At 51.6% G+C, this 10,821-nt stretch overlaps 6 protein-coding genes across 6 annotated transcripts; 4 read left to right on the top strand and 2 right to left on the bottom strand.

The window, feature by feature from the left end:
• Nucleotides 1–811: 811 nt before the first annotated feature.
• J4E88_005106 (uncharacterized protein) lies at nucleotides 812–1,446 on the top strand (the record flags this gene model as incomplete). Its single annotated transcript, XM_049398746.1, has 3 exons — nucleotides 812–931; nucleotides 992–1,201; nucleotides 1,264–1,446. 3 exons carry the CDS (start codon nucleotides 812–814, stop codon nucleotides 1,444–1,446), a joined length of 513 nt encoding a protein of 170 aa, XP_049255426.1.
• A 480-nt stretch (nucleotides 1,447–1,926) lies between these two features.
• Nucleotides 1,927–2,537, top strand: J4E88_005105 (uncharacterized protein; the record flags this gene model as incomplete). Its single annotated transcript, XM_049398745.1, has 3 exons — nucleotides 1,927–2,022; nucleotides 2,073–2,294; nucleotides 2,349–2,537. 3 exons carry the CDS (start codon nucleotides 1,927–1,929, stop codon nucleotides 2,535–2,537), a joined length of 507 nt encoding a protein of 168 aa, XP_049255425.1.
• A 131-nt stretch (nucleotides 2,538–2,668) lies between these two features.
• Nucleotides 2,669–3,576, top strand: J4E88_005104 (uncharacterized protein; the record flags this gene model as incomplete). Its single annotated transcript, XM_049398744.1, has 4 exons — nucleotides 2,669–2,673; nucleotides 2,870–3,068; nucleotides 3,118–3,216; nucleotides 3,385–3,576. 4 exons carry the CDS (start codon nucleotides 2,669–2,671, stop codon nucleotides 3,574–3,576), a joined length of 495 nt encoding a protein of 164 aa, XP_049255424.1.
• A 1,810-nt stretch (nucleotides 3,577–5,386) lies between these two features.
• J4E88_005103 (uncharacterized protein) lies at nucleotides 5,387–6,577 on the top strand (the record flags this gene model as incomplete). Its single annotated transcript, XM_049398743.1, has 1 exon — nucleotides 5,387–6,577. The coding sequence occupies one exon, from the start codon at nucleotides 5,387–5,389 to the stop codon at nucleotides 6,575–6,577; it is 1,191 nt and encodes a 396-aa protein (XP_049255423.1).
• A 627-nt stretch (nucleotides 6,578–7,204) lies between these two features.
• J4E88_005102 (uncharacterized protein) lies at nucleotides 7,205–8,044 on the bottom strand (the record flags this gene model as incomplete). Its single annotated transcript, XM_049398742.1, has 1 exon — nucleotides 7,205–8,044. The coding sequence occupies one exon, from the start codon at nucleotides 8,042–8,044 to the stop codon at nucleotides 7,205–7,207; it is 840 nt and encodes a 279-aa protein (XP_049255422.1).
• Nucleotides 8,045–8,839: 795 nt separating this feature from the next.
• Nucleotides 8,840–9,511, bottom strand: J4E88_005101 (uncharacterized protein; the record flags this gene model as incomplete). The annotated part of the gene is made up of 1 exon (XM_049398741.1): nucleotides 8,840–9,511. The coding sequence occupies one exon, from the start codon at nucleotides 9,509–9,511 to the stop codon at nucleotides 8,840–8,842; it is 672 nt and encodes a 223-aa protein (XP_049255421.1).
• Between the last annotated feature and the right edge of the window lie 1,310 nt (nucleotides 9,512–10,821).

Below are 10,821 nucleotides of genomic sequence, written 5' to 3'. Positions count from 1 at the left end.
CTATTACCACTTCTATGAGGGCCCTTCTGGTATGGCCGCGCCACTCTGCAGCCTGGGATATGGCATGAAAGACTTCCACCCTGTCGAATCTATGGGTCCATATTACTACAAAGGCGACCCAATCAAGAAGCCCCCGTTTCCGCCGGAGGTGAGTCTGCAGAACACTGGCATGATCTGTGTCTTTTATCGATTCGTTATGAGCAGGTACTGACTTTACGCGGGATAGATGACTTTCCCTTTGGATCTCCCAGGCAAATATGTCGGCTGTCAATATACCTCAACAGGCGGCGATCCAGGCTGGCTTGACTGCGGCCCGGGTCGTGACATTCTGCATTTCGACCAAGATGAACGGTATTTAGAACCAGCCCAGGAATGTGACTGGAGAGAGAAGGCATGGGATCATCGCGGTTTCTTCGTGGATACTTAGGCGCGTCTATCAACAAGACGTTGTGCTCGAGGATGGCTGAGGCTGGAACATGCGCACAGCGCAGAGCGGAGATACTCTACATTGTGCGAAGGAATGCATGCATATGCCGCTCAGTCTCTCCTCCGTTTACTACAGTGCAATGTCTTAATACTTCCATACTACGTTTACCATTACTAGTGAAAGACCCTGTGTTTGTTTGCAACATTCCTTTGTCTCCCGCAAACGCTCGACCGCTGCTCTTCACAGCTCACCGCTTCTCTACCCCACTTTGAAGACTCAGTACTACAAGCCATCGACAAGCATTAAACCTACGTCGAATCTTCTCACCCAGTTCTTTTTCTCTCCTCAGCGGAACACAAGACCAAGACCAACTTTCGATTCGCCATGCTCAATCTACTCACTTCGCTTGTCTGGCTACTTGCCTGCCTAAGCCTTGTCCCAGCAGTGCCTGTCGACACGCTTGCCGGTAATGTCACATCCATGGCAAGGCGCGACACTGCGAATGTATGTTTATCAGCCTTTTTGACGCAATCTTGTAGCACTCTTGCTAATGAAGCTAACTAGGCATCTCCATATCCGTACTCCCTCCAGCTCATCCTAAGTAAGTTCCCTGTTCGCCGATACAACTGGTTCATCTTCCAGGGACCCCAAGGAATCGCAGTGGATCCTTGCCTGGACCCTAAAGATGATCCGAACTTCGAGCGGGTCTACTTCGGAAGGGAACTCGCTGGCGAGGAGGACGATATCGCCCATCCGCCGTTTCCCCCTCTCAGTGTAAGTAGAATATTCTTAAACTCTTTGCTGAGTATCGCATGCTAACTCGCACTCTCTTATAGGTATACGCTGACATCGAGTATTCCGAAGACTGCCATTACATTGGTAGCGGCGTCGACGCTGGTCAGTTTCGATGCGGAGATTACTACATCATCGATTGTGCGAAAGATCCGCGCTACAACGAGGCAACCTTCAGATGCCCGGATGGTCGGGAATATCACCGCGGATATAACTGCGAGTTCTGAGGAGGCAGGCTAGATGAACCCGGGCTGATGGCAAGCGTATGCAAGGGTTAACCGTATGGTTCAAGTAGGCTTATTTAAGTGGCCATCTCACCCAATGTATGCATGTAGGGTAAGGAATGCACCCGTCCTCAAGCAATATATTCGTCCTCGAGCAATATATTCGTCCTCAAGTAATGTATTTGTCCTCAAGAAATGTCCTCTTCCTCAAGAAGTGTAAGCGTGGAGACAGGCTCGTGACCGACTTCGGACGCGTTATTTGCCCTCTGACCATATCTTAGCGACTTCCGTTTGCTTCCTCTGAGACTAACTGCAATCGGCTCGACACACGTGCTACTCTTGCGCGGCTGCCTACTTAATGCACTCACTTCTCACCACGAGCTTGTCGAGATACCTAGCTCCAACGCCAATTCAGAATAACGCGTCTCCGTTCATACACACTACATCAACTCGGCACAGTCTGCCTACGAATCAATAGCAACTATGTCGTCCTTAATCACCTACCTCGTGTGGCTCTTCCTCGGCCTCGGCTTCGTTCTTGCCGCACCCGCTGAGCAGTTTGCAGACCACCCCACTGCCGTGAGTGCGCGATGGTGTTGAAGTCAAGCATCGTACTGACTGCGTTCAAGGGCCAGGGTCCGTATCCGTACTCCCTCCAGATCCAAGTCGAGGAGGTAGACACCAAGTACTACGTGTGGGACATCTTCCAAGGACCTAGCGGCGTGGCCGTGAACCCTTGTGGAGACACTCGCTTCGAGAAGGTCTATCATGGCGAGCCTGGATGGCACACCAACAAGCCAGACATGGACAGCCCTCCTTACCCTCAGAACTACTTGCCCTTCGTCCCCGAGGTGAGTTGGCTGCTATCTTTAGACGCTCACCGTACATACACTAACTCACTCTAGTTCGAGGTCCCGATCGAGTACGGCAACCGCGGTGACTGTGCCTACCACGCCACTGGCAAAGACGCGGGCCAGTTCCGTTGCGGCGACTACTACATAATCGACTGCGCCAAGGACCCTCGATATGGACAACAAGTTTCCTGCGGTAACCCGCGTCCACGCTACGCTGTGGCCTGGTACTGCGAGTTCTAGAGGTTGGATAAAGAATTTGATGAAGAGCGATCGTGAGGGTGGGCAAGGCGCAGCTTGAGATGTGACTGCATGTCTCCTTCGTACCATACCCATGAGGAAAATGAGCCGTTCTACGTAGAATCAATGAACACATGCCGTACTCTCTCAATCTCTCTCTTACTCTCACTATTACCACCATGTAAGTCAAAGCGCGTAGGTCTGTGGTATCATTCCGTCAGCCGTACCACCCGTATCGCCCGTCTTTTACCCGCCCTTTGTCCACCAAGCCGACTAGGTGCTCGCTTGTTCCTAAAGTGGATGTGATATATATTTGACTCACTGACTCACCATAGACCCTGCTTCTACTTCCAATATCCATTAAACTCTGACTCTGAACGCCTGAAGACTTACACCAACACCTCCCTCGTCATGCTCGCGTGGCTCACCCTCCTCATAGGTCTGTCCGTCAGCCTCCTGTTTGGCGTGACCACTGCAACATCTGCCCAGTTCTTGAGCCCTGAGCAGCAGTACAACCGCACCGCGCATGGCCTGGTATGTATAAATTATCCCGTAACGCGACACCTCACTGACCTCATATCAGCCAGCCGCTGTGTTCACCAATTCAGTCCAGATCACCCTTGCACGTTATTCGTACGCGGATTACTACTGGGATCTGTACCTCGGCCCCTACGGTATCAAGGTGAACCCTTGCAAACCAAGAGATAACGGCTTCAGGTCTGGGGTGAGAGGGTCGTCGGAATTGATGCACTATGAGCGCGATGACATCGACAACCCTCCAGACCCACCCGCGGTGAGTAAATTTGTTGTTTGTACATTGGAAGCGCACATGAAGCTGACGGTAGAGTAGTTAAAGATAGGTCTCCCTGAGTGGAACGGCAACGACGACTGCAACTGGGAGACGAAGGGCCACGGTGATGTTGGTCAACTCATATGTGGCGACTGGCTGATCTACGACTGCGAGCGAGATGCGAGTTGGGACGATGGAGCAATCAACTGCCACGGCTGGTCGGTCCATCGGGGATACGCCTGCAACTTCTAGGCTGAGGTTCTTTGACCGCGCTGCACAAGTCGGCAAAGGAGTCTTTTGTCGCTTGAGAAGCGTATTGAAGGTCCTGAGATGGAGGATTCTGTTTATGCGACAGGTGAAGTATCGGACTTGCTCTGAGTAGTTAGATACGTCGTATTCGACCTAGCTATACCCGAGAATGAGAGTAAGTATTGCTTCCAAACACGCATGCCCTTATTCTGTTTGCTTCGAAGTGCGCTAGTGACTGAAAGAAGCTGCTTTCTGGTTCGTTTGGCTGTATGCTTTCGGCGTGCGTTGTTCAGTTTTTGAGGGTGTCACTGCTTACGTGTCAGTTACTCGGTTCATCTTCGCTTGTAGTATGTAAGCCCACCCCGCTGCTTAAACATACCCTCCTCTCCCAAACGGCTCTCAAAAGCGAAAGTCAAGTAGCACACCGACTGCTATGCCGTTAAACATGCGGACGCTCACCTCATTACTTGTCGGCCTAGCCGCTATTCCCCTCTGCACGACTTTCGCTACACCCGTCGAGTACACCCCCGTACGGAGGTCAGATAATGGTACTGATTGGCGCCCCTTGGTCGGTTTTGTAAATACCACGATAGACTTCACCGCTAAATGCGAGTTAGGACTACTATGACTCCTCGGTCCAGATCCTTCTCCTCCGATCATCCGGTACAGAGTACTATTGGCAAATGTACCAAGGCCCAGCCCTAGTATCCGTGGATCCTTGCGGCTACCCAGACCCCTTCAAGGTCGCGGATTTTCAAGGCGTGTACCATTACGGACGAGACGCGATTGACAACCCTCCGCAAGCTCCTGCCGTAAGTCATGATATCTCTTGCGCAAGCTTTCGGCAGTTGATGGAAATACGCGGTGGCTGACAGCATATCCCTAGATGGATCTCAAACTCTTGAAGTGGATGGACCATGATGATTGCGTGTGGAGAACGCAAGGCAACGGAGACATTGGGCATGTAGTTTGTGGTGATTGGATGGATATGCCCTGCGAGAAGGACGGGTCGTACGACCAAGGCGTATTGAACTGCCATGGAAGGTCTTTCCACCGTATGTACGCTTGTAGGTACTGAGCGCGGTTGAATGAGGTCCTGGTCGCAAGCGGGTTAACTTCGGGGTCGCGTCAGGGAAATTGGGGGGCTGGTAGGCGCTTCTGATCGAGGCCCCTTCATTCCACAGCTTTGGGTACCCGCAGTATGCACATTGCGATGGCGTGTTTCGCATGATCAAGAATCCTGTTCATTAACATTTTCATGCGCACCTGACCATCGCTTGCCAACCTTTGGGAATTTCGGCGACTTGCCTGGTCTCGCGGTTGGAGGAAGCAGAGATCTGAGCTGGAGCGTGCACGGTCAGCTGATGACGACACTTACTAAGCCCCAAGTAGTTAGCATGCATAGCCCTCTTCGCGAAGTGAGTTCAGTTTCGATCTTTTCCTCATCGTCTACATCTTCGCCAATTGTACTTTCCGAGTTCCCAGAATTCGCATATCCCGGCACCTAGTGCACAAGTGCCACATTAGTCGAACTTAAAGTGTTGGCTTCTTCCGAGTATTCACTAGACCACGAGCCGAATGCGAGTATAGTATAATGCCGTATCGGTGCAGCCGAGGATGTCTTTTCGTCTTCGTCGATATGGTTGGTTAATAAGATCAGTAGCAGGATATGAACAGGATGGTTATAAGGAAATCCAGAGCTTCTGGCATATGAAGTTCCATTCACAATCATCAGTGTCAACACCGAATCGCTTACTCTTTTCGAGCTTGTTGGGACAATCCTTTTCTCACAATCTATTAGCTGCCTCGCAATATGGAAGCCTCTCTATACTACTCGTCCAAAGGGCCAGAAAATGCTACCGCCTTCGTCAATGGACGAGTATACACCATGGACGATGCGCAACCATGGGTTGAAGCCTTCATCGTCAATCCCGACGGCAAGTTTGAAGCTGTCGGCTCGAACGAGGAGATCAAAATCATTGCTAAAAAAAGAGGACTCGTTCAGTACCAGCTACAAGAGAAATTCGTCATGCCCGGTATCCACGACGCGCATACTCACCTCTTAGCGGCTGGATGCCAGCGCACTGGGGAAGCGCACGTCGGCTGGGATAGCACCGACAAGACCCTCGCCAGCAACATAAAGTCAGCTTCCTGTGCCTGCGCTTTTTCAAATGTCATGGGCAACTGGATCATCGGCAACTTTTACCAGGCAAGCAACTTTGCCGATGGCATTCCCGACAGAAAATACCTCGACGAGCTGTACCCCAACGACCCCGTAATCGTGCGCGAGATATCCTGCCATCGAATCCTCATGAATTCTGCTGGGTTGCGTGAGATGGGAATCGACGACGACGTCAAGGACCCGCCTGGGGGTTTCTTCTTTCGTCGACCTGATGGCACACTCACCGGAGAGATTGTCGAGGCTGCAACAACGCCAATCTGGCGTGGTCTACCGCGCACTCCACTCAGTTATGCCAAGACTGTTATTGAGTTTGCCATGTCTGAATGTCATAGGTATGGCATTACATCCGTGCAAGAGGCATCGGCCAACACCGTCTACCTACACGCCGTGCGTGAGCTGGAAGCGGAGAATCGCCTGCCCTTAAACATACACACACACATTGTTGCCGCACCGGAGAAAGCTCACGAGCGTGAGGAATCACTAGCAGCTCTGCTCAATGTTGCAGAAGCTTTTGAGAGCAAACATGTTCACACGAGCTTTGTCAAGTTCTTCCTCGACGGCGCTCCGCTTCCTCCACAGTCCACCCAATGCGATTTGAACGACCATGGAGCGCCCGATGCTAAGCATTTGCTGTTGAGCTACGACAAGCTACTCGAACAAGTTCTCAAATACGATGCTCGGAACATGACATGCAAGATCCACGCCGCAGGCGAGGGAAGCTTGCGGCTTGCGCTGGACGCCTACGAGGCTGTGCGAAAGAACAACCCCAACGGTCCCAAGCACGAGGTTGCGCATTGTAATGCAGTCCATCCAGGTATGTGAAGCCATCCCTGGGCATCCTTCGCGAGATCTTCATGCTAGCAAACTAACTTATGCTGTAGATGACATCCCACGGATCGCACGCCTGGGCCTTACCGCCGAAATGTCCCCGGCAATTTGGCACCATCCCATTGTGCAAGCAGCGCCCCATCTGCTCAAGTGGCCCTTCAACGATATTCTGGCTACAGGCGCTCGTATGACGATTGGCTCGGATTGGATCTTGACTCCCAACCCGAGTTTGTTCGATCCACTTGCACACCTGGTGGAGAGACTTGAAGTGCCTGAAACACCAGCCCATAAGGGATTGAACAAAAGGCTGGTAGCCGCTGCAACGCTCTGCCGTATGATCACGTTGGGAGGTGCAGAAGCGGTGGGAAGAAGTCGCACGCAGGGCAGCATTGAAGTTGGGAAGATGGCAAACTTCATTGCTGTTGACCAGGACTTGAGTCAGGGAGAGTTTGCTGGAGCTACAGTCTTGAAGACTTGGTTTGAGGGACGACAGGTGTATAGTTCTGTGCCGGGCCAGTTGGGGTTGAAATGTTGATGGCTTGGCCCTCTGTAGATTAGCCCCGCCATCAGCGCATTTCATTTCCAGCAATGAAGAGATCCGCGGCTTTGGCTATCCTCGCCTCAGTGATTGGCATCTTCAGTCTCAATCTTCTCTTCTTCATCGACTTCTCCAACCAGTGTGTATCCTTGAGGTTCCTTCACAGCCGCAACGAATATAACGCTCCCCACGATCAATGCCGCACCAGCGAACTTCCACCATCCCGGCTCCAGTCTCCATACAATCTTATCCGCTAACATAGCGAACACCACCTGCAGATTTACTATGTGAAGCGCTCTCTTCGAATCGCCGGTCATCAAGCTCGCTGCCAGGAGCCAATGCATAGCGAACCCCAATATGCCCAACACGCACACGAACAGCCATCCTACGGCGGTAGATGGGAAATTCAAGCCTTGTTGCTGTATGATGAGTGATGCCCAGCTGAGTAGCGTACAAATGGGCGCAAAGTATGCAACCGTTGTCATCGGGTGTACGTGCTCTCCTAGACACGACATCGTTAAGAAAGAGACTGCGCCGCCGAAGACACCGATAAGTGCCGCACCAATGGCCAGCGCATGTTCTCTAGGCGTATTCGTTATATGAGCGCTCCATGGCTGCAATACGCAGAGTACGCCAATGACCGCAATTAGAGCTGCGAGAATTTGAGCGACAGAGCAGCGCTGCTGACCTGGTAATAAGCCGAGGAGAAGAGCTGCGAGAATTGGCGCGAGGAAGTTGATCAGAGTCGCCTCAGCTAATGCGAGATAGCGCAGAGAGATGTAGAAGCCCCAGATACCGAAGAAACCCGCAACGCCTCTTACGACGAGTAGAGGGCGCAGCTTAGGAGGACCAAATGCACCACCGGGAATGGCTGCCGGGGACAGTAATATGTACGTCCACGACAGAATGGTGATGATCGACATCATAACAATGAGTATCTGGAGAACATTAGTATTTGCGTAGGTGGACGGGGAGCATATTCCCATACCTCGGAAGTACCGACTGTTGTGGTGCCTGAGCCGTCGCCGCTACGCTGCGTTCCCAGGATGCGTCCCAATGTCGCCAGGATAGTGGAGCATACTTGCGCCAAGAGCATGAGAATAATGCCGGCATTATTATGAAGGATAAGATCTGCGCTGCTCGCAACACCATGGATTTTATTTGTTATTGATGTAGCTGAAATCATGGTGTTGTGATGGGGAAGGTGTACGGAAAGCTCTCCGATGGAAGACGAGCTCGGGATGCAGGAATGTGAGACTTTACGTGTATTTGAAGTGTTTCACGCCTCCTTTCAGCACAACCTTCCCAAATGCGCAGCGGAACAATTCCTGTATTCTTTACCCTTGGTCGCGTTAATTGAAGAAGGAAATATGTGCCTTGAAACTCAACAATGCGGCTTTGGTGCGTTCTGCCGCACGTGCATCAACAAATTGCGGTTTGCGCAAAGGCTGCATCATAATGTTTTTGTTAATAGACTCAACAGGAGGCTATTCCATCTGCCTCGCACGCGGTTGATGATGAAGTTGAGCTTGTCATTTACTACCTCGTTAGCAAAGACGAGGGTCCGAAATGTATATCCAGCCCACTGCCGGTAACTGGACCCCAGCCATCTTTGCGGCATCGAGCAGGATTCTTACATGCGCCAGAAGGTTATCGCTAAATATGTGCGACACTCACTATGGCTGTGAATCTTCGCCGGTGACCCCTCATACCTTCTCTTATCCTTGACATCGAACCCGTCCTTGTGCAGAGTGCGTACTATCTTCCCATGCGTCCTTCGTGATGCGCCAGATCCACTCATTCCCAAACAACTTATCTTCTATTGCGTCAGCCGGAAATCCGAGCTTCTTGTTCATCAATCCCTTGAACGCAGTATTAGCATCTACACAAGCTATGTGTATCTCATCCATGCCCAGGACAGCAAAGCCATGATCAATGGCCATACACAACGACTCATAGCCGTAGCCTGAGCCACGATAACATGTGTCCAACATCAAGCCTGCGTCACCAATCAGCTTGCCATCAGTCTTTCTTCTGCCAATCCAGCCCAAGCCGCCGGTGCCGACAGTCTTCCCATCTATCTCGATAACGATGTTGGCACGCTGCAGTGGTAAATCGACGACCTGCCATTGCTTGATCAAATGCTCAATGGCGTCACTACTGTCAAGACCGGCACATGACTTGTCGTGCTGGACATTGCGATCGTCGGTGAAGAGTCGTAGGAGTGCAGAAGCGTCGTTCGTGTTAGGAAGGCGGAGATGCAGTTGGGGAAACGTAAGCGATGTGATACGTAAGTCGCTTTCACCTTCGGACGATAGATTCGTCGAATGTGTGTAGAAGACGGTACTACCGGTGGCGACAAGCGCAGGGTATTCAGTCCCTGCAGGCATGGTCTCGGGGTTTCAACGGGCTGGGTAACACTCAGAGAATCGAAGGTTTGCGCAATTGACTAGTGTGGTGTATGCAGATGGGTGCGCATACATCAGCTTCTCCGTCGATGCAACGTACGTTGGGCGTGATTGTGCCCGCCTCCGATGACGTGACGGCGTTCATCCGCGTTGACTTTAGGTATGATGGCAGCCAACAGATCAAGGCCCTGTTTGTTTCTGCTGAGTAGACTGACTGCTGACTGCGATCACAATACTTGCCGTAGTCGGTGAAGCTCGGTGAGGCTCCGACGAGGGTATTCCTGTGGGTGATGGTGTGCGGCACATTTGCGGCATGGGGCTTGGTGCCTCTACGCTATCCTGGAAATGGAAAATTGCACGTGGCCCCAGCTCAAACGTGAAAACAAAGGAGATGACGGCACCTGCATGCTTCAACACCACCTTCCTCCTTGTGCATATGCCGGAGTGGAGTGTATGCAAACATCATCTCCAAGGTTCCAGAGCCCGATAGGGCTTGCTCTTCCACCAAAAACATGCTGTGGGTAGCTGGCAAAGGGTTTTAGGTCAGCTCAATTCTAGCTTTCACCATCGTGCTGAAGCCTGGACATATCAGAGCTCACGACAACTTCAACGACGTACAACGTCTTGCATTACAATGTCTCTTCTCTGACCTTTGTACCAGGTTGTCCACATTGGGCTGACATAGTAGCGGCTATTGCACGCATGCTGGACGAACGGAGAGTGGCGGTGTCAGAGCATCGCTAGGTACCAGATTATCGCGTCGCCATCCCCAACAGACTACGTATATGTACACTCATTCGTTTGATGCCTGTCGCACGAATCCCGGGGTACCAGACGCCGTGTGATCATCGCCAAAATTTGTCTCGCGTTCGCATTAGACTAGAGATAAACTACTGCGCGACTATGCGTGGAACTCATTTCCTCTACACGACCGCTGTGGCAGTATACTGTGATTCGAAGCAACGTGGATGGTGAGATGGGTCACAGTCTTGCTACTATAGAAGGATTGGCTCTCGCCGCAAGGGTGTCGGCTCAGATGCACTGAACGCGCAACGCAGATCTTCCAGTCGCCACTTGCAAGACAAGATACACTTTCAAAGAGATCTGTCAATGGAAATTGTTGAGGCTAAACCTGTAAAACCGCCTACAGACTTCAATTGCGTCGCTTATCTGAGTATGTGCTTTGTCTCTAAGCATGTCTTTAGCTGACAGCGTACAAATCCTTTGCCGATGACGATGATGATGTTGAGGCCCATCTTGTGGCTTGCAGGGGGCTTCTGATTCAAAGAAGC

The sequence above is a fragment of the Alternaria novae-zelandiae genome (assembly GCF_023758075.1).
Source record: "Alternaria novae-zelandiae strain BMP 2774 chromosome Unknown scaffold_9, whole genome shotgun sequence".
NCBI classification, from domain to species: Eukaryota; Fungi; Ascomycota; class Dothideomycetes; order Pleosporales; family Pleosporaceae; genus Alternaria; species Alternaria novae-zelandiae.
The sequence above is the reverse complement of the archived record's forward strand: the minus strand, read 5'-3'. Positions and strand labels throughout refer to the sequence as shown.